The 26,190-nt window shown below is 47.3% G+C and overlaps 1 protein-coding gene across 1 annotated transcript; it reads right to left on the bottom strand.

Annotated features, from left to right (window-relative positions):
- Positions 1 to 25,609, bottom strand: ALKBH5 (alkB homolog 5, RNA demethylase). Its single transcript, XM_079135248.1, has 4 exons — positions 23,671 to 25,609; positions 14,728 to 14,808; positions 2,595 to 2,750; positions 1 to 1,689 (listed from the first exon to the last, which is right to left on the bottom strand). Exons 1-4 carry the CDS (start codon positions 24,438 to 24,440, stop codon positions 1,512 to 1,514), a joined length of 1,185 nt encoding a protein of 394 aa, XP_078991374.1. The 5' UTR covers positions 24,441 to 25,609; the 3' UTR covers positions 1 to 1,511.
- Between the last annotated feature and the right edge of the window lie 581 nt (positions 25,610 to 26,190).

Raw genomic sequence — 26,190 nt, 5'->3', positions numbered from 1 at the left:
TATATTAGATTTGGTTTTTATTGTAGAGCACACATATCAGGGCAAAGTGCTGCACACACAACTACAAATCATTTTTTGGGAAAAAAGCTGTAAAAAAAATAAAACTGCAACTGCTTTAGTTATGCAGTCCTGACTTGAGGAATCCACGCTGGCAAAGGAGTTCTGGCCCCTAACAGGAGCTTCTCGATGGTGGCTGCCCCAGATTTCTGAGGCCTCAGGTCTGGGCCTCTGCACACACAAAAGCCCCCCTAAAGTGGTGGTGGCCCAGTTGCTGGGAGGGCCTCTGCTTTTGGCAGGCCCAGGTCCTGGCCCGTCTGGCAAGAAGACATTCATAATGAATTTAGATCAGCAAAACCTTGCAGCCTTCCAGGATCTGAGTAGGTAGAAAGCGCCAAAGACTTCACTTTTTTTTCTTCCTTTTATTGTTTTTTTTTAGAAGCCCCTTCCCCAGCTCCCATGCCCCTGAAGCAGAGAAGGCACCAACCCAGTCTGCAGGCCTGAGCTCTGGCCTTGGATGCATGCTGCAGGAGGACAGAGGGAGCGGGTACCTTCCTAGAGGAATGACATGGGGAGGAGGCCCAGGCCGGCCAATGGAGGAGAAAGGAAAGCCAAGAGATCAAAGGAAAAAAATAAAAACTCAAAAGAAAACAAAAACCCTACCACACACCACAATGATTTCCCATACCCCAAATGCTAGACTTAGAAGGACACCAGTCCCTCTAGCTAGAAACAATTCCTAAAACTGACCCAACATGGCAAGTCTAACTTTCTGTATAATCCCACACATATGCTTGAAAGGAGCAACCCAGCAGAGGCATACTCTTGTCAAGAGACCTCAGGACCACTGTGCTAGCAGCCTCCTGGCCAGCAACAAAGTGTGGAAGAAGCCCGGAGGGCTCAGCAATAGCTTTGGGGTGACAGGGGCTGGAATTGTTTAAGCCCCACTCCCACCCCACCCCCAGCCAACCTGAACAACTCTGCTGAGCGCGGAAGAAATGGCGTTTACATGAGCTTCCAGAGCTGGATAGCAAATGAGAGGTGGAGCAGCAGGCCCCACGCAGAGCTGGCAAGGCTCGAAGAACCTCAACCAAGCGTGGACATTAGCAGAGGAAAGGGGTGGGCAGGAGACTGAACTTTGTTTAGAACACTGCGAAGATTTACGTTTAAAGCAAAAATGAATTTCTTAACCATAACATTTTGTTGTTTTTAAATAAACCCAGCCTAACTCAGCCCCACTTGAAGAAAACTGCCCCCCACACCTCTATTGGCTACTCCAGCGTGAGTCTCTGTCCCCTACAGACACCAACAATCTTTTCATACAGGAGGACAGCCAAAAACATGAAAACCCAGGTCTTGGCCAATTCTGTTTTTCAGCCTTAATGGGCAACAAACCAAGGGGAAAAAATATATATATATATAAGATCAAAAACAAAATATGAAACCCTCAAAACAAAAGGAGGGGCAGCTACATGAGGATCAGACAGAGTTCCCAGGAGGGCGGTGGGCAGGCCTCAGTGCCTCCGCATCTTCACCTTTCGGGCGGGGCTGCCTGCCGCCTCTGAGCAGTCCTCTGAAGACTCATAGGACTTGCGCCAGTAGTTCTCAGAGCTGAAGCTGCCCCTCCGCCGGTGGGTGGGCATCAGCACTGAGCGTCGGTTCTCTTCCTTGTCCATCTCAAGGATCCGCGGCCTGCAAAAGAAAAGAGGGAGGGCTATTATCTGAGAGGCCAGCAGTGGTCTGGCGGTGGAGGGCCTGGCCTAATCACCTCTGCCTGGTCTGTCTTTGTCCTCAGACTGGGTCCCTCCAATTCAGTGGTTCTCAAGAAAGGGTAGTTCTGGCAGAAGCACTGGCACTGGTGGTTCCTGTTCACTAAGTCAGTGGCCACACCTCATCTTTGGGCTATCTCCCAGTTACAGTACGGGGTCTGCCTAGCTCTAAGTCTAGTATCCAGGACCCTGCCAGGTCTGCTGGACAGGAGGAGGCCTTCCCTAACCTGACCTCTAGAGTCTGCATGGTCCTGCCATCCACCTCTACTTCCCAACTCTCCCCACTGCCCCTCCCCACAATACCACCTTCTCTGTTCACTAGCCCCACTAAACCATGAAGTTCTTTTTTGCCTCACGGCATTAGCCCACATAATTGTTTTTGCTGAGAATGCTCTTCCTACATACCTTCCTCATCCTTCTGGTCTTATCTTAAACATTATCCCACCAGAAGCCCTCCTAACTCTTCTCAAATAGGTCCTTGGTTCACTTCTACATGCCAAGATTCCCTACTAACACCTAAGTATAAACCCACAAAAGTGTGCATCCAGGTGGGACTGAACAATGAGGTCATGGAAAGAAAACAACAAACTTCCATTTGTCAGAGTCTCTGCCCAATCCCTTCCCTTTGAAGGTATAGGCAGCTGGTCATGGGTTAGGCAGAAATGCCACCCATGCTACTCTCCCAGAGAAACCAGACATAAGGCTTTGAAACGGTGAGCAATCTTAGGCTCCTAACCAGCCTACCCCTAGGCTTCTCCACCATCCTAACCTGGAGCCAGGTCATGGGGCTGCTTGACTGGCCTTTGCTGAGGCTCCTAGGCTGAGTACCTGTGGGCAGCGTCAGGATCGGCCTTGCGGTGAGACCGCTTGGGTTTCAGAGGGGGGTCCCTGTTGTTTCCTGATAGGCGATCTGAAGCATAGCTGGGTGGCAATGCAGAGCTGCTCAGGGACTTTGTTTCCAATCGAGGTGCATCTAATCTCGTCCTGCAAAGGAAACACACATATCATGACTGGGTCTCTGGCTAGGGTACAGGCCTGTTCAGACTAGTTCTTTCTCTTGCCAGGCCAAGTGGAGACCAGCTGGGCCTGCCTATAAGCCAGCAGTCTCTGCTTTGTGATTCAGTATCCTCTTGGTTCAACTAAGGATTGGTGTAGCTGACCCCAAAGACTGACAGACCTTAAGTGCAGGTCTAGGAGAAGAGAATGGGAACACTTCTGTTTACAGATTTCCAATGACAGGAAACTTATCTCAGAGGTCATACCCCAGGGCTCTCTCACAGCTGCATGAGGCAACTCTACCTCACTCCATTTGGATTCAGAAGCATGCCAGAGGCATCTATTCCACTTGCAAAAAGACTGAGGTCCATGGTGGGCATCACACACTCCAACAGATGCCTTCATCCCTGCCTGAAATACTACTACAGAAAGGGTCTCTGCTCCAGGACTGTGGAGGGGCTGGAGGGAAATGGAACCAGACCTAACCTACTTTCTCACTGTAGAGACTGGGCCACAGGCTGAGTGGCAAAGCCAGGGTTGGGGGAGCCCAGGCCCACTCCATGATCATGAGTTTGATTTTAGTCCTACCACAGCCCCCTGGCAGCTTCTGTTCATCCCAAATTGAAAACGGAAGGCAAAGTCCCCACCCAGCACTGAGTGCAAGTCTCAAGGAACAGACTGCATAGTAAAAGCAAAATATGCAAGCACAGAGGAAAAATAAGGAGGCATGGAGGAGCTAGGCAGAGAGATACTCAGGGCAGTGATCTGAGTCCTTTTATAAAGCCAGACCAAGAGGAAGCTGGCCTAGGAAACCTCCAGTAAGCCCTGAGGCTTCTTATGCGGCACAGAGAAGGCTCAGAAGTTAGGCAGGGAACAAGGGGTAGGAGAGGGGCCTGAGCAACAGACTGGGTTGGGGAATAATGTGAACACAGCTGGCAGAAGGCCCTGAAGGCATCTTTTCCAGAGTCTGCTGAGCACAAAATAATATTTCAGGACGGGAAAAGGACACCCCTCACAAGGATGCCAAGAGGAAGAAACCCAGTAGGGAATCCAAAAGCTGCATCCAGTCCTCATAGCTCCTCCCATTTTCTAGAACCACCACTATCACTCTCCACTGGCTGGCCTACTACAAGAAGATGGAGCAAACTGGTTAGAAAAATGGTAGGTCAACATCCTGGAAGCTGTGAGACAAAGGTTTAAGCCTACGTGAGACTTAAATCTAATAGACAGGAGCCACTCTGATCCTGGGAAGGGATCTTTCTCCTGAGGTTGGCAGGGGTGGCTCCTACCAGCCAGCAGGGAACCAACATTCTGATGCTCTCAGGCCCAAACTGGTGGGCAGATAGAAAGGCAGCCAGGGCATCTTGCTGTCCCTTGGCTCTCCCTTCACAGTGTGAGAGGTCAAAGGGGCTCAGCTCAATGGCTGGCATACCAGTCTCAGCCTCCACTCTGGAAGGCTTCAGGCCCAGGGAGGCAGGACCTACACCAAGAAAAAGAAAACCCCATTCTGGTACTGCCCCTTAGAGTCCAGGTTAGTTATTATCCTTTAAGCTTCAGTTTCCCCACCTGAGCACAGGAAGGAGAAACAGGACTGGCTTTAAGTCTCTGTTCAGTTCTGAGGATCTAGGAATTAGACAAGTGGCCTGGCTTCCTTCAAGGCTAGGTTCTTTGGGTAGGAATGGTAGGATCATCTGAGCCCTGATGCCCATGCAGACCCCATATCCTTAAGCTGAATGGTCTAGACTATAGAGATCAGATGTGACATGCGCCATTAAGTTTGAGTTGGAGGGCTCCAGGAATCTATAGCCTTAGAAGAAAGCAACTCTTCTGGTACCCACAGAGCTAAGTCCATACAAGTGCTAGGGAAGTTCAGGGTGAGAAGGCCCCAGATGCCCAGAAGCCCCCACAACACTCTAATGGAGCACTCTGGAATTGTTTCCTCAGCTAAGTGGTATATGGCAAGAGCCACCAAGATGAGAGCCTGTGCTCGGCTTGATGCAGTATATTCTGGGTAATATCCTGCCACAACTGAGGCCTGGCATGGGCCCCAAGCCTCTTGAGCTTCTTACTTGGGGAAGCCCGTGTGGGCAGGCAGAAGTAGTAGTGATGAACTCTCGCCATGTGTCTAGGACTGCTAGAGAAGTTGGAGAGAAAGGTGAGAGCCTGGACAGATAGACCAGGGGCACCAGCGACCCTCTGCTCTCCTGGTTGCCTAAAACGGAAAGGGCATTGTCTCCTCACCCCCCACAATGTAACAGCCTTATGGCCATTATGAGGCAGCTCCCAAAGAAGGGACGATTGGAGTCAGCCCTACTAGAAACTGAGACTTCTATATTCACTGTGGGGACAGTATGAACTCTGAGACCCAAAGGGTTCCGACACATAAACTAGGAATGTTACAAGTACATCTCCTAACACAGAAGTTCCTGTCCTTCCCCTACTTCTGAAGGGCCATCAAGTTGCAAGAAGCCAGACCAAAGCTAGATCCCAAGCCGGTTATGAAGTTTAAAACAGCTTAACTTCAGAACATGCCCCTCATAAAAGGCAACTAACTCCTATGGAGCAGGCAAGTTCCCTGGGATTTAATAGTGTGCCACAAAATTTGGAGTCACGGGGTACTCCAAATTTTGAGCAGTAAGTTTGAGTATAAGGTCTGGATTTGGACTTTCTCTGGTGGCAATAGGAATGAAGACCTCCTTTACAGACCTGAGCCAGGTATGTGAGAGTCGGTCTGCTGATCACTACATCCAGAGGGACAACTTGCAGCATCAACAATACATCAGCATGTGAACCATGGGGAAGGGAAGGATAGATTCTGTCTCAAGTGCCCCCTCTTCCTGCAGCACTCATGTAAATCCCCGTAGAAGATGCTGAGAGTGGAGAGCAATGCTAAATCAGAGCAGGTCACTGACCTAAGTCACATCGCTACTATCCCATGATAACCTCTAAAGCACATGCGGGCTCTTCCATTGCAGCATAGCTACATGGGGGCAATGCCACCATTTCTGGGAGATGGGTAATCATCATGAACCCAGACCACAATGACCCTGGTGGAAGAGTGGCTCCCTGGCTCAATGCTGACTATTTTTCCCCAATTTCTGGCTCCACTTTTACTAGGAAACTTGGCTTTCCAATAAAGAGAGGAAGCAGGGACCAGTGCAACAGGTCTATTTAGAAACCTAGACCCCTACAGAGGGCCAAGTTCCAGAACCTCTGAACATCAGATGCCCACAAAGCCCAGCATCTTCATCTCTCCTGCAGTAGTCCCCACCCATCTTCTACTAACTTCCCTCCAATATCATGCTTCTAATTACTCTCTACAGAAAGTAACTGCACAGAGTAATTTTAATTGCTCTCCACAAAGCAATACTGACAAGTGTAGCAGACTGCCATAGTCAGAAGAGCCTAAAAGCATGAGGGGTATCACCTATAAAGAGGGAACACCAAGCATGTGTTCCTGGGCTCCCAGCAGACATCTCCTACATAAAGGCTTGCAAGGGGATACTCTCCAAATCATTCAGTCTGGTTACCACCATAGCATATCACACATACATACCCACACCCCCTTTTCTCAAGGTCCCAGGAGCCAGGACTGTGTGGGTGCCAGCCACACAGTAGGACCAGCATCCCCAGAAATAACCCAGAAATCCCCCCCAGCTCAGATCTGGTAAGGTATCTGTGTTTTCCTCCAAGACCCCAGACCCCAGGAGGCCAAAGGCCAAGTTTGCTTTCCCCACCTGTACCACTCAACTCCATACCTCTGAATTTCCTTCCCTCCACTTCATGTGCCTCTGCTCATTGTATACCTTCACCGGGCACATCCTTTCTCATGCCCTACTATCATAATCAGAGGGGAGGTTCAGTGGGGAGTGAGGTAGAAAAAAGTCCATCTAGCATTCATAAATTTATCACTGAAAACACAGGGCTTAGGTAAGACCATATCTGGAGAGGCAGTAGCTAAGCGAGGCCAGGAGTCTAAGCTCATCACCTCCCTGGTGTTTAACTGCCTCTATATTCCTCACGCATGTTACAGACATGGGCAGAATGACAAATGGGCAAGGTGTAAATATTTGGGCTAAACTTTGCCACAGGGGACAATAATCATGGAGAGAAAAGCAATATCATGCCCTGAAGGTGGGAGGGGTCTCTGTGGGGACAATGCTTTAGGCCGAGCCAGGCTCAGGGAAACCAACAGCTGGTCGCTCCTCCACATCCTGCTGAGGGACAGAGCTTAGAGTACACCCTCCATGCCCACTCTGCTCACCCACACCCCAGCCTCACATGCTGGCGGGCAGTCTTCTCCTGACCCCTGGAATTCTTTGGCTCCAGTGGTCAAATAAGTCATTGAGTTTAGCCTCCTACAAACAAACAGCACATGTGAATTGCTCTCCCTGCTGCTCATTTGCCTTAATGACTCCCCAGTGCCCTTCATACTTGTCCACATACATGGAGTCTTTTCTGTCTTAGATGGTATAAAGTCCTCCACCCCCACTCTGTTCCAGTATAATGGAGTGCCTCAGAGTTCCTGGGACTGCAAGTCTCTATTTTTGGTGGGGCTGGGGATGTAACCCCCAACCTCATGCAAGCTAGGCAAATGCTCTACCACTGAGCCACATCTCCTGGCCACAGAGCATCTTTTCTGACTGAAATACCTTGAACACCCGTTCTTGGCCCCTCAACCACCTACAGGTATGCTCCTCTGGAAAGCCTTCACTAGTGTCTGGTGAAAAGTTCAATGTCTGTCTTCCCCCAAAGAAAACGGGTAAGAGCCTACACTAATCATATTCCTAGCACTAATACAGAGCCTAGAACACCAGCTGTCATTAACAATTAGCAGATGAATCTGCAGCTGCTTTTCCCAGCTTCAGATCACTCTGAGCTGTGTCCTACTTGACCAAAAACAAAAAAGTGAGCTATTTTCAATGCCTTGAGCCACTTTACCTGGTTAACTGGAGAGTGCCAACCTTGGAAATACGAGGTTTTTTTGTTTGTTTGTGTTTGTGGCACTGGGAACCAAACCCAAGAACATTCTACCTCTAAGCTTCATCCCCAACAGAATGATTTCTCTGTTACATAATGGGGCGGGCGGGGGAGGCCAAGAATGAAGGATGGATTTTACGGAGGAAAATGAGGGGCGTGGAGGGGGCAGCTGAAGGAAAGATAATAGAATGAGACAAATATCATTACCCTATGTATATGTATGATTACACATTTTGAACCTCACTTCTTTTCAACTGTGCATGTCTGAAGCACTAAATTTCCCTTTAAGGCATGACTTTTATGCATTTGTCTCAAAATTTTAATGTCATGCTTTTATTTTCATTCAGTCCAAAATATATTCTTTTATTTTGATTTCTTCATTGATTCACTAATTATTTATAAGTATGTTGTTTAGTTTTCAAACGTGTGTGTTTTCCCACATATTTTCCTACTGGTGATTTGTAATTTAATTCTATTTCAGTCAGAAAACACTCTGAATTAATATACTTTTTAAGTGTGTTGAAACTCATTATTCAACATATCTTGATAAATTATCCATGTGCATTTTGTTATTTTTGAGTGCAGTGCTGTATTTATGTCAATTAAGTTAGTTAAAAGTGCTCAGATGCCACTTACGTCTTTTTGCTTATAATATTTTGTCTAATTCTGTCAATGACACATTTTAAAATCTTGAACTGTAATTGTTTAAAAAAAAAAAAAAAAAAAAAAAACTTTTACTTTTTTTTTTTTGCAGTACTGGGGATAGATCTCAGGCGCACTCTTACCATAGACCTACATCCCCAGGCCTTATTATTTGAGGCAGGATCATGCTAAATCGCCTCAGCCTCCCATACAGCTGGGAGGTCAAGGCATATGCCCATGCACAGCAGGAATACAAGTCTTGTAAGCAAATACAACATAGTGTTGGGGACTCCTAAAGATCAACTAGATGACCCTAAGAGCCCAAAAATCATCTCCTGAGGTTTAGACAGTGATCAAAGTCTTCCATCTTCACCACTGCATCTGCACTACTCCCCTATACTCCTACTTCCCTTATAGCCTCTGAGCTTGTTTCTGCCTAGCCAGCAGTTTCTAGCTCAGGAGCCAGATCTCACCAAGCCTGCTTTGACCCTACTGTCATGGTTTTAACTTTTTGCCCATTTTATGGTGGGCTCTCTAGGGAATACACTCTGTTTTCTACCAGTGTTCTCTATTTTGTGTTATAATGGCAATGTAAACAAAGGAAGAACCAAGGGCGCATTAAGTCATTAGGGAACACTAGTTTCCTGTGGTGCCTAATTCAGGTACCTTGTATATAGTAGATACCTGATATTTCCAAGTCCAAAATCCCTGTTCAAAGATCATTTCAAGCAGCTCATTTCCTGTCTGATCCCCTATCCAAATACAGTTCACCCACCCCCTTATTCTCAGGATTAATGTGTAGATCTTGGCAACTAGCAAAATCCTCCAGCAGGAATACCTGAGTAATACCAGGGAAACATTGGGACACCCTCTGGTTCCTCACAGACTACTTCACCCCAAAAGTTGGTCAGTCTCTTGGCCATCTAGCCCGCACTTTAAAACTTTAACCACACCCACAAAAAGGCCAGGTCTAGCTTACCTGCTGGCAGTACCAATTTCCAAGAAAAGATGCATGTTAAGCAGCTTGCCCTGGGTGAGCCGAGAGACAGAAACATTCAGGGCTATTGGGGGATGCCGAGGACATCAAGGACCTGAGCAGCCTGCAGTTGCTGTTTCACCCTCCTCTCTGTAGAGTTCCCTAGATATTTACAACACTCTCACCAGTCAGCTATTTACTGAGAAGAGGCAAGAAAATGCTTCTACATTTGAGCTCGTTTCTTAAATTCAAAGCATCTACTCTGGTGACACACTGTGAGACAAGGGCAGGACCTGGGTGCTCCAATGTGAAACCACCAAGGGACTACAAGACTTACCACCAGAAGACCTGGGTTAAAGATCTCAACTGAGCCATTTATTGATTGTGACCCCCCACATATCATAACACTGAAATGCAGACTATAGATACTACTTCTGGGGAAGTTCTTAAAAGGTCACTTCCAGCCTCCTGAGGAGAAGAGCCAGCACCATCCACATCCAAAGGAGAAACATTTTGTTTAACCAGAAAACACCCAGTAGCCACCTATCTGGCTCCCTCCATGAGGCCCTCCAAGAAACACCTTGCTGGTGTCAAAGTACCAGACCCTCCCTCAGCAGTCTGAGCAATTTTTATTTTATTTTTATTTTTTTTGGTGGGAGGTGTGGACATGTTGGGGACAGAGCTGCTGGAGATGGAACCCAGGGCCTCACACACGTTAAGCATGCACTCTACCACTAAGCTATATACCCAACACAGACTGTGCAATCTTTATCTGAACTTAGAAGGCAGGACTGGCTCTATGCTTTCTGCCTATGAGAAGCATGCCAGGCTCAATGCACACTTTATGACAAGAACACGAACTCCCCAGAAGATGTCAAATCAGCCAGGTGCCCTCCAGGCTCAGGCTACCTTCTGATGACTTCTGGGCAGTGCCTGGATGCCCAAGTGAGAATATTCCCCTTTTCAACTTGTCACAGCTTGACCTTTTCCAGGACAAGCCCCTGCAGCTACTCTGAAGCTGCTTCTCTCCACTTGAATCATTCCCCTCATACTGAAGGATTCCTCCTCTGGGGCTGGGCCACATGCTAGGAACCAGATGAACAGGGATCTCCCTGCTCCCACAGAAAATGAATTTAGAAATTCACAATGCCAAGTGTATGGGTTGACAGTCTTAACAGTTTATGCTGAGAGGGCTACAGTTATGTTTGTGATGCTTCTTGCATGTCGAAATGGTCAACAACTGACCCTTGAAGAATGGTTAGGTTAATCAACTTTCAGTGTGTGCATGTTGGTCATTTGGGGAGGTGGGTATGGATCAGAAGATGAATATACTAGAGATGGGAAGGCATTCCCAATAGAAGCCACAATGCCCAGGACCAAGTCTATGGACTATACTGGGAGTTGCAGGTACTTTAAGGTAGGTAAGGACCGAAGATGAAGGGAAGAATCCCAAGAGACTAGGCTGCATGCTTGGATTTTATTCTGCAAGCAACAGAGATGGCTATACCTCTCCTCAGACCTCTTGATTGGCTCCCCACAGTTGGCACTTCCACAGCTCAGCTGCCTGGGAAAGCTGGGACATCCTCCCACTCATCTCCACCCTCTTCTCAAAGCCCAGACCCTGCATAGCTCTTGGGCCCCCTCAAGTCAGAAGGTCAAAGAGCCTCGTCACTCACAACAGCCATTCCCAATGTCAGACCACTGCTGGGTCCCAGTTGGCAGAGTTTCCACGGAAGCTGAATAATAGTCCAGACCCTTAGCTGTGCTGAGAAGCATTTGACTCAACTGGCTGGGACAGCCAGGTATGGAAGCCACCATTCAAGAAGGAATTATCTAGAAGACTGAGAAGATGCTCCAGCTATGGCCACCTCTAACAAAGATTTCCCCAGGAGCCAGGTGTGGTGGCGCACACCTGTAATCCCAGCAGCTTGGGAAACTGAGAAGGGAGGATTGCAAGTTCAAAGCCAGTCTCAGCAACTCAGCAAGGCCCTAAGAACTCAATGAGACCCTGTCTCTAAATAAAATATAAAAAAAAGGGCTGGGGGTGTGGCTCAGTGATTAAGCACCCCTGGGTTCAATCCCTGGTACAAAAAAAATAAAATAAAATCTAAAAATTTCCCCAGGGAAAGCTATTCTGAGAGGCTGGGAGGGAACACCTGGGAGTTACTGATCTGATTCTACATAACCCGAGGAGTTCTCCTCCAGGTTCATGCCCTGGGCAGGCCACCCATCCCTGCTGCAGGTATAGCCTGACAATGACAGAGGAGAGTCCAAAAGGAAGGTGCTCTCTCAATTCTGGTTTGGTTCTGGGTTTTGGTTTGTGCTGGGAACCACAGGAAATCAAGTAGAAAGGTAATTTTAAAAACTCCTTCTGCACTGCATATAAATAAAAATAAAGGTCCATCAACATCTAAACAAATATTAAAAAAAAAAGTTTCAACTTGACAAAGTGAGAAAGTCATGCCAATGACTTCATTCACCTAATTCGGGAGCTATGCAACCAAAGGATCAGAATGTCAAAGTTACTGACTGAAGTTAAAAAGATGGCAAACTCCTATAATCCCAGCAACTAGGGAGGCTGAGGTGGAAGCTTAAGACCAGCCTCAGCAACTTAGTGAGACCCTAAGAAACTTGGCAAGACCCTGTCTCAAAATAAAAAATAAAGGCTGGGGGCTGGGCATATGGCACACAACTGTAATCCTGGCAACCTGAAAGGTTAAGGTAGGATGACTGAGTTCTAGGCCGGCCCCAGCAAATGAGCAAGGCCCTCAGCAACTCAGTGAGAGCCTGTCTCAAAATAAAAACTAAAGAGGGCTGGGGATGTAGCACCCCTGGGTTCAATCCCCAGTACCAGGGGGAAAAAAAAAGCAACCTGAAAAAATAAGACAAACCAACAGTTTCCAGCAGCCAAAGCTAGAACAATGTGAACATAAAATAAATATCCCTGAGTCTATGCTAATGTAAACAAATGACTGAATAAAAAAATGGAGTATAGTCAGAACTCCGGTGAAGAAGAAATACAAATAATTCATGTGGATACTCCTCTCCCACCTCAAGAAGGTAAAGCTAAATCCTCACTTTTAGAGTTTGTTGTATTTTGTGGTTCTGAGAATGAACATACGAGGCAAATGTTCTACCCCTGAGCCACACCTCCAGTCCTTTGTTGGTACTGGGAACTGACCCAGGAGCACTCTACAACTAAGCTACATCCCTAGCCCTTGAGACAGGGTCTCGCTAAGTTGTTTATAGCCTTGCTAAATTCCTAAGGCTGGCCTCAAACTTGAGATCCTCCTGTTTCAGTCTACCAAGTTGCTATAATTACAGGCATGTACCATCACACCCAGCAATTTTGTTTTGTCTTGTTTCATTTTAAGAGACCAATCTGGCTATGTCGCCCAGGTTGACCCTGAATTCTTGACTTCAAGTGATCCTCCTGTGGCTGGGAATACAGGTGCACATCACAGCACCTGGTCTCACTACTTAATGTAGACTGTATGTGGAAAGGACAGAAATAGTAATTTTTATAGTTGAAAAACTGACAAACATGTAGATTGGCAGATGTTCAAGACCAACAGTGCCAAGTTATGTTAAGAGAATATACCCTTAGTATAAAGTAAAACTAGCACTTTATTTCTGTGGTCTTCCTCCCAGAAAACATAACCCTAGGCCAACCATGAAGGGGGGCGGGGAGACAAATCCTAACTGAAGGATAGTCTACAAAACGTTTAACCACTCAATGTCAAATATAAGGCCTAAATCAGACACAGTGGCACATACCTATAATCCCACCTACTAGGGAAGCTGAGGCAGGAGGATTCCAAGTTCAAGGCCAGCCTCAGCAATTTAGTGAAACCCTGTGTCAAAATTTAAAAAATAAATAAATAAATAAAAAGGCTGGAGATGCAGTTCAGTGGTAGAGTGCCTCTGGATTCAATCCTCAGTACCAAAAAAAAAAAGACCAAGTCTGAGAAATGATCACAGCCAAGAAGAGCCTAAGGTGAAATGACAAATGTAATGTGGGAACTATCTTAGAACAAAAAAAAAAAAAAAAGGAAAAACTAAGAAAAAAATCACTGGTTTATTTTCTTTTTTGCTGTGCTAAGGCCTTCACGCACATGCTTAGGCAAATGATCTACTACCAAGCTACATCCCCGACCACTACTTACTTCTTGATAATAACATACCACACTAAGATATTAACAATAAGGGAAATGGAATACAGGGCACAAAGGAACTCTGTACTATCACAAGTTTCTATAAATCTAAAACTGTTCTAAAAAATAAACTTGGCAAGCTTTCCACCTCCTGAACAAACCCATCCATACACTGATCTTGCTCTGCTCACTGACTTCTATGGGAGGCTGGGCAATCACTGATCCTCTCTAGAACTCCATTCAAAAGGTTTATTTTTCCTTGATCCAATGCTTGTGTGGCTGTGGCTGCTGACAAATCTGTCTACTCACCGTAAGGACAGAAAAAGAAATGCTTGGGGCTGGGGATATAGTTCAGTTGGTAGAGTGCCTGCCTCGCAAGCACAAGGCCCTGGGTTCAATCCTCAGCACCGCAGCAAAAAAAAAAAAAAAAAAAAAAAAAGAAAAGAAAAAGGAAGTGCTATAGCCAGACATGGCGGGGCGGTGCACACCTGTAATCACACTGACTAGGGAGGCTAAGACAAGAGGATTTCAAGTTTGAGGCCACTCTCAGCAACTCAGGAAGACCCTATCTCAAAATAAAAACGAGAAAAAGGGCTGGTGACATAGCTCAGTGGGACCCTGGGTTCAATACCCAGTACAAAAAAAAAAAAACCCTGGAGAGACCAGGTTTACTGATGTTAGTCAGTACATCCCTGAATCCTCTCATCAGAGTGGAAACAGCTACAGCTATGAGCCAGTTGAATACTGCATCTGTCTCCTCCTTACTCCCTGCTCCTCCCAGAGTGAAAACCTAGGCATTTTAAAAGCAGGCTTCTAAGGTTCTAAGGTACAGTCCAAAAATAATCACAGACAGCACATGGGACAAATCAGAACCAAAGAGGTGAGAGGAAGAGGTTGGGGGTGGGGTGGGGTTTGGAAAAATGTTCCCCAAATCTTGTCTAAAGACTGTGCCCATAAATATTGGGCAACATGTGATTTTGTTTAGTCCTAAAGTCCACAGTTAAATAATCAAAGAACTTCATTTTCTGATGAAAAGACAAAACAGCTTTACCTTACAGAATGCAAACAAAAGTAAGAGAACACAACAACCTTCTGCCCTCCCATATTTCACTGTTCTATGCCACTGGTACAAGAAGGATTTCTCAGGGAATCTAGACCTACAACTCCAGATAGGCCTACAGGTAGAGCAGAAGGTACCAAAAGGGGTACTTACTTCCTGAGGATGATGACCGCTCGGCGCTCCTTGATGTCCTGAGGCCGTATGCAGTGAGTGATTTCATCAGCAGCATATCCACTGGAAAGAGACATAGAATAAGGACCATGAAGAGTGAAAAACCAAAGTTCCTGGGAGATAAGAATACAGCTCAGGTCTATGGCTATCCCCTGCCTATTATTTGCAAGGTTCAAGGATCTACATGGATAGGCTAAAGATATAGCTCAGTTGGTAGAGTGCTTGCCTCACATGCACAAGGCCCTGGGTTCAAAACAAAACAAAAAACACTACATGGAAGAAAAATACCATGCTCCAGGAAGTTTTTGCTGAGAAACTACTCAAGAAAAACCTGACCTGAGGCATAGGACACCCACTGGTCTCTTAAGAGAGGCCAAAGCAAGACTCTCCCTGCACAGGCCAGGAACTTTAAAAAAAAAAAAAAAAAAGAGCCCATAGGACTGGAAATGTAGCTTAGGGGTGGAATGTTTGCCTGGCTATGTATGAAGTCCTGAGTTTCATCCCCCAGCTCTGCAAAACTAAAATAAGTGAAGAATCTTCAAGGGGATGCACCTTTAGAGGCTCTAAAGACAACGAGAGTAATTCAGGGAAGACCTTGATAAGGACACAAAGAGCTATCCCCTCCTCATTCTTCCTCCCTTTCCCCCACCCCACAGTATATGAAGAAAGCCAACACAGCTGCTGACACACTGAGTCACCAGGGAGAACTAGGACCGCCACATTCCCAAAGAGAAATTGTCTATTTGGAAAAAAGCTTTCAAAAGCCTCCTTTGGGGGGATCCACAATTTTGAAGACAGCTGTGTTTGGGATATTTTAAGACTTTCCATCACATTCAAACTTCTATTTATTTTCAACAAGTTACAAGATTTTTAAAACTGCTTACAGGCCAATGAATGTGAGTAGATGACTGTCTATTTCTCAGTTAGCATCTTTCCACTTTGAAATTCTAGAAGCAACTATAATTCCTGAGCCCCTCATATGCTCTCAGTGGGAGCATGGCAGCCAAGAAACAACCCTACCCCCAAGTTTTCCAATGAGCTGTGGTAGATCTACTTAGCCAGAAACTCACCCAGCCACAGGCCTAGTGGGAAGCGTGTGCAGTCTCAGCTTCCCCACCTGCTCAGGGGATTTTTGGCTACCTCTGGACACAAACCTTTTTCTCATGGTTGATCAGCTCCTTCTCAAGGGCAGCAATACAAACACAAGCTTAACTGTCAGGAATGTCATGGGCCTGGGAAGGATTCCTTGAAATGGCCAGGCTGGCTCAACTGTGGATAAGAGTTGGATATAAGAGCCAGTAAAAATGAAGTCAGATTACTTCAGGCTCCTCCCCTACAAAGGAGTACCTCTTATCTGGACATCTGATTTGAGACAGTGCCTGGTGGTAAAAGAAAATTCATTTGGAAAATATATTTTTTAAAATTTTTATAGTTTTAAAAAAAAAAAATACATTTATTTTTTAATGTGGTGCTGAGGATTGAACCCAGTACCTCACACATGCTAGGCAAGTACTCTACCACTAAGCTATAACCACAGCCGCTAGAAAATATTAGAGTTTCAAAAAGCATTAATATGTTAAAGGATCCGAGAATTGCTATAGAAAAAGAACCTGCAGACTTTGTTTAACTGAGCACTGATCAAAGAACCCTCCCTCAAATAATAACTATTAACAAGTCAGTCCACTGTAAGAAGTGCCATTCAGGTGTTAGGGAATTGAAGGGATATAGGTTCGAAACACAGCTTTGTCATATTAGGTACATGACCTTAGTTAAGTCACATGCTGAGTCTAAATCTCAGTTTCTTAGTCTATAATAAGGCGAACAGTAGGTTCTTAGATGTTCATTGTTATGCTTTGTAACTTAGGTATTCACTGTCATTACAAAAGACTACAAAATTTTACTTGTTTTCAGTATTGGGGATTGAACCCAGGGGCATTTTGCCACTGAGCTGCATTCCTACCTCTTTTAATATATTTTGAGATGGGGTCTCACTAAATTGCCCAGACTGGCCTCAAACTTGCAATCCTCCTGCTTAAGCCCCTCAAGTAGCTGGGATTACTGGCATATACCACCACGCCTGGCAAGACTACCTTCCAGGTAGAAGCACAGGTTACATGGCTGACACCTCTTGGAAGGAGTGGTGAGAGCCAACCTGCAGGGTTTTATGAGAATTATGTTCCTAGTACCCCACCATTTTCTAATCATTGAAGGGCCCTAGGCCACCCGGGGCAAGCCAGAACCTTGCGGTCAGCCATCTGCCAAGATGATATGACCTGGGATCCCCTTGTAGGGATCTGTCTAAAGGAAGAGGTCTCCTAGGCCCTGTTCCCAGGACTAGGAGTGAAAGGTCTCATTCTCCCTTCTTATCACTCCACAGTGGTGACCAGAGATCTGGGTTGCAAGATAGTCCCATAAAATCTACACACAAAGGACTTCTGAGTCCACAGGCACATTTCTAATGCTTGAATCTGCAGTGCAAGTTACAAGCAATGTTCCCTGCTATTAACAAGTTTTATAAATCTGTTTGACTTGGCTACAGGCATAATCAAGGGGGCTCTGGCTTCTCATCTCCAACAAGGAACCACTACTCTTAATGTAGTTCTGGAGCAATGTCGGTCAAAGCTTGATTGCTCCCCATGATTCCTGACCCATCCTCTAAAGGCCTCTAGGACAAACAAGCTATGCCAGGTTCTTGCCCTGAACCTAGGCTCAGAACTAATGTGCTGATATAGGTGCACAGGTCCACAGAAAAGACCTCAGCTCTGATGCTCCTGGAGGGCTCATTAGGACTGGTCTTCTAGAACTTCCTACCAGCTGTTGACAGTCCACTGACCATTCCTCAAAGTATTGGGCTCAAGTGGGAACTGACCAAGAGAAGCTCTCCTGTACAAACTTCAGCAGTGAGTGCCCAGAAGAGACCACAAGAGTATTATTTACTGCTAGGAACCTACTTGCTACAAGAGAAACTGTTTTAAAGTCCCAGTCTGCCAGCTTGAAACTTAATATGCCTCAGATCCAGTCCTAACCTTGGCACGAAGAAAAGTTCCAGTGCCTCCTGCTCCTTTGTTTTCACAGGGAAACGAAGGAGGAAATACCTTGTGCTATCCAGCCTGCTTGCTCTCTACCCTAGCTAGGCCCCGATCCCCAGCAGCAATTAGTATGCAAGAAGCATCAAGAGTAGTAAGACCTAGCTAGGCATGGTGGCACACCCTCATAATCCCAGCAACTTGAGGTGGAGACAAGAGGCTCCAAGTTCAAGGTCATCCTCTACAACTTAGTGACACTAGCAGCAACTCTGTAAGACCCTGTCTTAAAGTTTTTTTAATTAAAAAAGGGGGGGGGGGCTGTGGATATAACTCAGGGGAAAGCATCCATAGATTCAATCCCCAGTACCCAAACACAAAAAGTAACAGGTCCATCTCTATCACCTACCAGACCTTAGAGTGACTCTTAAAGGTGATACATCTACCTTCTATGGGAAGCTTTCCCTGAGCTCCCGCAAGCAGGGTTTCCCCCACAACCTCAACCACACACCCACTAGGACTTGCATTTGGTTTGTGGAAATTGTGTCTTCCCTACAAGACAAAGCACTTCAAAGGCCTTATTCAACTCTGTACACAATGGACCACAAATGAAATGTGTACTAAGCCAAACTTTTCTACCACTTTGGAGTCTCAGTTTCTATATCTGTATAGATCAGATGCAAGAATGAGGAGTCTAAAAATCTATAAGGAACTAAGCAGATGTGTACATGTCTCCTCTGGGGACAGCCTAGGAAATCAAGTTGCTAAGGAACATTTCCAAGATGGCCACCATGCCCTATCTTCTCCATGCCATCCCAGCCGACACCAGGACAGATTAGAGATGGAGAGACTGGCCAAGATCACAGACTCTGGTGACCGCCTCCTCTGGCTTGGGCTACCTACCCTAGGCAGCCCCACCACTGACAGGCCCACAAGACAGAGAAACTTAGGTTCTAGAGGAGAGCAGACAGACCATCTCAACACAGAAGCACAACTCTGAGCTCAGACTCAAGTTATTTACCAGATCTGAATCTCTAGGAAGAACATGGTTCAACTTTCAGAGAAGTCTGGGGGCTTTTTGAATCCAGAGGGAAAAAGGTCAACCTGCTGTTTCCCAATTTTGACAGGAACTGAACAGAGAAGGAAGTTCATCTCCTGAGACACATTTGGTTAAACTTCAAGCATTCAGCAGTCTGTATAGAATAGTCAATCTTTTTTGATGACCCTGGCATCACTGGCCCCATTTTGCAAAAGAAAACTGAAGGCCATAAAGGTTAAATAACCGAAGTCAAACAGCTAAAGTGGTAGGGTTGGAACTGCCACCACTTTGCCTAAAAACTTTGTTTTTGTTACAAGGGGTGGGGAGTGGTAGAGTTTAGTAGCAAGCATACAAAGAAAAAAGTCCATCTGTGCTTCCTGCTAAAAAAAAGTTTAATCTCTTCTGGGGTCCTTGCTGGCATCATCAAAGGACACATGGGTAACCACTAACCTTGGGGTATAAAGTCAACAAAGATAAGCCTGTGCCCCCCAGAGAGCTAGCACAGTACCTCAGTGAAGGCTATATGCCAAATGCCCAGTCCAAAATTGCCAGCCAACCCTAAAATTTTTATGGCCTATTCATTCTCTGCTTGCTCTAGGCTTCACCATTAGCTTTCTCTCCTTTCCTGCCCTCTGCCTTTCTGTGTGTGTGTGTACACACACAACTGTGGATAAGACCCAGGATGGTGCACATGCTGGGCAAAAGTCTTACCACTGAGCTGTATCCCCAGACTTTTTTTTATTTTAAGACAGGGTCTCACAATATTGCCCAGGCTGGCCTCAAACTTGCAATTGTCCTACCTAAGTCTCCCAAGTAGCTGTGATGATAGGGGTAAGTCACCACACCCAGTCCCCTGGGTCTTTTCATCAGGTTCAGTAGCTGTAAGGATAGCCAATCCTAATGGCCAGGAGCCCCTCTTGAGAACATACAGCCCTGACCTCATCTCAGTTTCTCCCACTCCCATGGCAACAGAATATTCCACAAGAGATGTGGCCCAGGACCTATCTGCCCTACTTTCCCAACTATTTTAAGCCAGAAAGCTAAATTTTGCTTTCAACCAGCAGAACAAGATTAGCTCTTAGCCCAAAATGGACAAAAGTGCCCACTCTACCCAATACCAACTGTAAGTGCAGGAGTCAAAGGCTGAGCTCATCAGTTCACACCCATGGCTGGGCAAAACAAGTCATTTCCAGACCAGTGGCCAAGGCCTGGTTCTATGGGCATGTGGCCAACACACCACAGACCATGATGCAGTGAATAAAGGTAAAAGCATGTAAGCAATTGGTCTTGAGGTTATTATTCTAATTAATCCAATTGGAGCCTGTTTTAATCTGCCCCATTTACCCTACAGGGGTAGGCAGCAGAATGTGGATTGAATTGATAAAGGTAAAAGAGTTATTTCTCTAGGGAAGGGAATAAAAAGGACAGCCTCCCAAGAAGGGTCTGAGGTCTCCTATAAATGCCCAAGCTTAAACACTGCTGAGTCAATGTCTGCCACACCAATATCCACATTGAACACTATTAAACATAAAACTGTATTCCTGCCACATCATCTTAGATGATTACAGACACCATTGCCAATAACAACTGAAGTTTCAAGTGACAACTGCTAGAATTCCTCTGCATATGCAGAGCACCAGTTTCATCAGACCCTCCCTTCTAATCTGCAGCTTTACTGCTTATTGCCCTTGGACTGAGATCCCCACCAGGAAGTGAGAGAAAGCACCACCTCTTACTAGCTTACATGCAGGATTTGATGAGGGACACTATAAACAGGCAGGTGTTCATCCACGTGCATACTAAGTAAGCTGAGAGTTTTAAGTGAGTGGGTGCTAGATTATTTAAGTTAGTGGGAGCATCCAAAATCCTAGGGTAGTGGTTTTCAATTAGAGATGAGCCTGCTCCCTAACTCTCACCTTCAGGGACATTTGGCCGTATCCAAAGACATTTCTGGTAGTCATAAAAAGTGTTACTGGCATCTACCACATTGAGGCCAGGTAAGCAGATATATTTTCTACAATGCATGGACAGCCCACACAACAACAAATCAGCAAAACTGGGCACGGTGGTGCTTGCCTATAATCCCAAAGACTGAGGCGGCTGAGGTATGAGGACTTCTTATTGTAGACAAGCCTGGGCAAGTATTTGAGAATTCGTCTCAGAAAAAAAAAAAAAAAAAAATGGGGGGAATGTAGTCCAGTGGTAGAGCACCTCTGGATTCAATCCCCAGTGCCAACAAGAACAAAAACAGAATTAGCAAGACTTGAATAGCAACAGTATCACTGTTAAGAGGCCCTGATCTATAGCTTCACCAAGGTATCACCATCCACCAGTCTGTAATGAATTACATCTGCCTCACAGCAGAACCCACCCCTCATCTTTACCTGTGGCCACACCCTGCTACTGCTGCCAAAGCCTCTGCCCTGCTTTGCTTGGCTAATTTGTAGTCCCAAAACTTCCCAAGTCTCAGAAGTTTCCAAGCTACAGCTTACTTCCTCCCCAAAACTTCCAACACTATGGAATTGGTAAGATGACCCTTCAGCATACTCCTACAATTATCTGCCTGGGCTGTGAGTAACCTGGTCTAAAGCGTCCACTGGGTTAGAACCACATGAAAGTTATAACTCATATTTCATGATCCACCAAATTCCTAGCCCCTTCCCCATCAAGAAAGCAGAGGCTCGTTAAGTTGTTGTATATGAAAGTAAACACCCATTTAAGTGTCTAACCTGTGCCAAAATCTGTACTTGACACAAAATAATCACATTTAATTCTAACAGGCTTCAGAAGTTGGCATCATCCCCACTTTGTGGACAAGAAAGCCAACTCCGAGACCGCCCACAAGATCCCAAAGCAAATGAGAGGACAGTTGGATTCAAAGCCTGGGGCAGTACTTTTCAGGACGTGGCTGGGCCTCCCACATTAACTCCACAGCTAAGTCTAAATCCAGGAAGAGCTGAAAGAGACTGGAAAAGCTTTAGAACTTTACTACTCTAAGGAAAAGACAGAATTTTTCTGACGATGCAATCCTGTTGCTGATCACTAACAGACCTGCATATTAAGAATTTAAGAGGCTGGGTTTGTGGCTCAGTTGATCTTCGGCACCATATAAAAATAAAAAATAAAGGTCTTGTGTCCACCTACAGCTAAAAATATTTATATTTTTGGGCTGGGGTTGTGGCTCAGTGGTAGAATGCTTGCCTAGCACGTGTGAGGCACTGGGTTCGAGTCTCAGCACCAAATAAATAAAGGCATTGAGTTCATCTACTACTAAAAATTTTTAGAAGAAATTTTTTTATATAAAAAGAATTTAAAACTTATAAAAAAATATTAAAAATTCCTGCTCTCCAATCCAGAAGTGTGCATTTGTTGGGGGGAAGAGTATCTCAAAGTCACAAAGTGCCTTGGATCTCCTCATTAAGCACTCAATTACTGATGGGCCTCCTGAAAACAACCCTAATGGTCTATGGCTATGTGAGAAATTAATATCTCATTAAAAGACCAAGTGGTCTTTGTGTGAGGTCTTTTTAGCACTGAGAGTCCTTCCAAGAAATCAGAGTCCCAATCTGCCTTCTATAGCAAGCCCCAGGGAGGATCTACCCTGGATATCCCATCTTAAAAGGCATCCATCTGGAAACACCACAGACCTGAGATGCTCAGAAGTCCAAATGACAAGGAAACATCTTACAGGAAGGAGGTCCTCCAGGAGCTGAAGCACTGCTTTTGCTATCAATGCCTTCCCAGATTTTCCCATCAGGCCCTGGACATCTCAAGACCCTGCTGCCATCCTCAATATGAAAGGAGGCTCAGCTGTTCAACTGAAATGAGACAGATGACCTGCTCTTGTGATATTAAGAGGGCTCCTAGGACCCTGCTTCTCCTCACAATTGTGGACTATGGCACCAACTGCACTTCAGAGACTAAGCTGCTCACAACAAAATCCTAGTGTGTCCTGATCCTGTACTTGGTGGTAGTCAAGCTGTAGACTAGACCTCCTAAGAGGTTTTGAAGATTACTGATGTACATTACTAGATTTACCTTCTCCAGGACTGGAAGGAGGTAGCTTCCAAATAAATTTTCACTTCACATAAACAGAGTGTTCTAGAAGACAGTTTTTCCCGGGGGGGCCAGGTAACTGAGCTAATTTTCAGCAAACAGGCTAAAAGTCTAAGATCTGTCACTCACAAAACTAAGGTCAAATACCAGGTCAAGAGCCCAGGTGTATTTTGTTACATTTGGTCCCAGTAACAGGCAACACGTTCTTAACAAAGGACCAATGGGTTTATCCATAACTAAGGGGGGAAATTTTTAGAGTGTGGTGCATTATTTCTGGCCCAACCACTAAATTGTTTAACTCCAGGGAAGTCATTCCTCCTCCTGGGAATGGAGAAACTATCAATTAAATACTCTCAGGGGCCTCTGCCTGTATTTTTCTCTGTTAAGGAATCCAATAATTTTTTTCTTTGTTAAGAAAACCAAGAACAGCAGAGCAGGGAAGACTTCAATAGTGAATCCAACTTTTCTTTTTTAAGCATTTGATTTGGAACTGGAGACTCAGAACAGAAAGTGAAATGCTTAAAATCTCACAATAAAAACAGAATCCTAATATCTTAACCTCTGGAAAGACGTTTTGGACTAATTCTCAGTTAAGCCCGTGATCACGTGAAAGCTGCCTTCAGGTACAGAATTCCACATTGGTTTCTGAGCCCTGTTTACTTGGTACACAAGCCCCTTCCCCTGCTCCCTACAAAATGAAGGATAGATCAGAACCGTTAAAAGGACGGGCTCCTATTGGCCGCTGCTTTCTGAACCCGGGTGGGTTGTTAAGGCAGCAGGGCCGCCCCCTCCTCCCAGGTGGGTTACCTGAGCACAGTCACGCTCCCCCTGCGCACTGGCAGGGAAAGCACAGGTTCCGACACCCGGATAGGCTTGAACTGGAACTTGCAGCCGAAGCACAGGGCGGAGTCGCTAAAGAAGGACACAGACACGATGGGGCGCTCAAAGATGTGGATGGGGTCCACGTGAGATACGATGCAGCCGCCGGGCTGGTAGTCGTTGATGACGGCGCTGTTGACGAAGCCCTCGGGGATGACGCGGTGCTCCACCAGCTTCTGGATCACCAGCTGGTGCACCCACTCGGGGATCTCGTCCACGTCGCCCGGCGGATAGAGGCGCTCCTGGCCGGGCCCACGTTTCTGCAGCTGGGCGCCGTACGTGTAGCCCTCGCCGAAGAAGTACTTGTTGCGCAGCGGGGCCCGGTCCACTGTGTGCTCGTTGTACAGGCCCTTCTCCGCGCGGGACACCACCTCATCGATGCGGGCCTCGATCTTGGCGCACTCGTCCTGGCTGAAGAGGCGCATCTGGCGGATGCCGCTCTTCACCTTGCGCGCCTCCTCCTCCTTCTGCAGCTGCTGCTCCTCATAGTCGCTGCGCTCCGGGTCCGAGTCCTCCTGGTACTTGCGCTTGGTCCCGGACATTGGGTAAGGCTCTGCGGCGGCGGCGGCGGCGGCGGCGGCGGCTACAGCAGCCGCGGCCGCAGCCGCGGCCTCCCGGCTGCCCGCCTTATAGTTGTCCCGGGACGTCATGGACTTCAGCTTCTCACGCAGGTCTGTGTAGCCGCTGGCGGCCGCCATGGCCCCCGCGACGCTACTCTAGGGTCCTCCGGGGCGGGCGGGGCGGGCGGGGCGGCCGGGCATGGCTCTCGGGGGACGCGCCCCGGGGCCCCCGGAAGGAACGGGGTCCTCAGTGCCTGAGCCCCATGCGTTGCCCGAGAACCCGGCGGGGGGCGTCTAGAGACCGGGAGCGGAGTCGGAACTCAGTGGCGGCAGGTCATGCAGCGGTGGCGACAACAGGGCTTCCTCCTCCTCCACCTTCTCCACGTCCCGGGGGGCAGGGGCGCTTGGAGCGCCTCATGCCGCGGGAAGCTGCCGCGGAGGCTCGGTCCGACTCCCAGCCAGACCCTCAGATGCCCGGCCCGGCCCGCACTTTAAAGCTCTCCTCACGACGTCACGGGCCGCCAGCCCGACGTCCGCAAGCGCCGCTCCTTAGCGGGCTTCTCAGCGCGCACGCGCACTGTTGCCGGCCACCGCGGCTCCGCACGCTGTGGGCATGCGCGTGCGTGCGGACCCGTCGGCAGAGGTACTGACGCAAGCGCACACGGGGCCCGCTCGTCGTCCACCGCCCCTCCCCCACTCTCTGAAGGGCTTCAAGAGAGCACTCTCAAACAGCGACCTTCCTCCACGCCGCCGCGCCTCCTCCCGGACCCACGGGCTCCCTCCGCTGGGGTGCGCTCACGCTGTAAACACTGTTGCTATGCCGCGTCACGGCATTGTCCGAATGCCCGTATACGCCTCAATCCCCAGCGCGTAATACCGAAGAACCGCCACAACCTACGCCGCCCCGTTACCGCCCACTTTGGCGCGTCCACTTTTTTAATTGGGCGTACGGCCACGCGCCGGGCGGGCCCATACTGGAGTTTTCACTAGTCGGTTGGTAATTATGTCTGTCAATCAGGGTCTCCTTGGCTACTGCGTCCATCTCTTAATTAGCTGTGGGGAGGGCGGTGAGGACCCCTAAAGGGCGAATGGATGCCTAAATACGTGCCTGAATGGAGACGCCACGGAAAAAAGCTCTCAGGACACCTAAGGAACTTCTGAAACCGGCGGAAGCTTCGCAAACTGCCAGACGGAAGTCCTGGGCTCCAGCTCTGAACCCAGACCGCCACGGCCGTAGAAGCTAGACTCGCATTGTCGGGGGCACCTCCCCCACCGCGGCTGCCGCTGCCCAGAGTGGACGTTTCCAGAGTCACGTCCCGGTGGTGGCGAGTGCGTGCGCGGCGGGGACGCGCCCGGGTGGCGTCGCTCCTATTTGGCATTTGGGAAGGGGGTGGCTCCTCTTCCACTGAGGGGAAGAACGCCCAAGTTACCAGTAGACGAACTAAGGCTGAACTGTGGATATATACTAGAGACAATTCGAAAGTTTGGAAACCGAGGGCATGGTGTGCCCCCGCTAAGGCGTGTCAATGCGAGATGTGCTGGGAGACTCCAACAAATTGGGATTTCAGCTCAAAAACCTCCTGTGGCTCCCCAGGATAAGCTTCAGCTGCTTTGCTTGGCGCTTGCGGCCTGGCCTCTTCTGCCCTCTTTCCACACACACTGGGCCTCAGCCTTGCCCTTACCCTGCCAGATCTACAAACATACCCCGCCCCTCCTCCTGGCCTTTGCCCAGACTGTTTATGCCACCTGGAATGTCAGTTCCCTCCACCCGTGTTTTTCGTTTTGATTTAGTGAGGCTTAGTTCACCTTCGTCTAGCAGCTTTCTCCGATTGTGATCTGAAAAATAAGAGTAGTATTAGTACCTGCCTCTTGGTGAAATGAATCCATA

The sequence above is a fragment of the Sciurus vulgaris genome, assembly GCF_902686455.1.
Source record: "Sciurus vulgaris genome assembly, chromosome: 3".
In the NCBI taxonomy this organism is placed as follows: domain Eukaryota; kingdom Metazoa; phylum Chordata; class Mammalia; order Rodentia; family Sciuridae; genus Sciurus; species Sciurus vulgaris.
The sequence above is the reverse complement of the archived record's forward strand: the minus strand, read 5'-3'. Positions and strand labels throughout refer to the sequence as shown.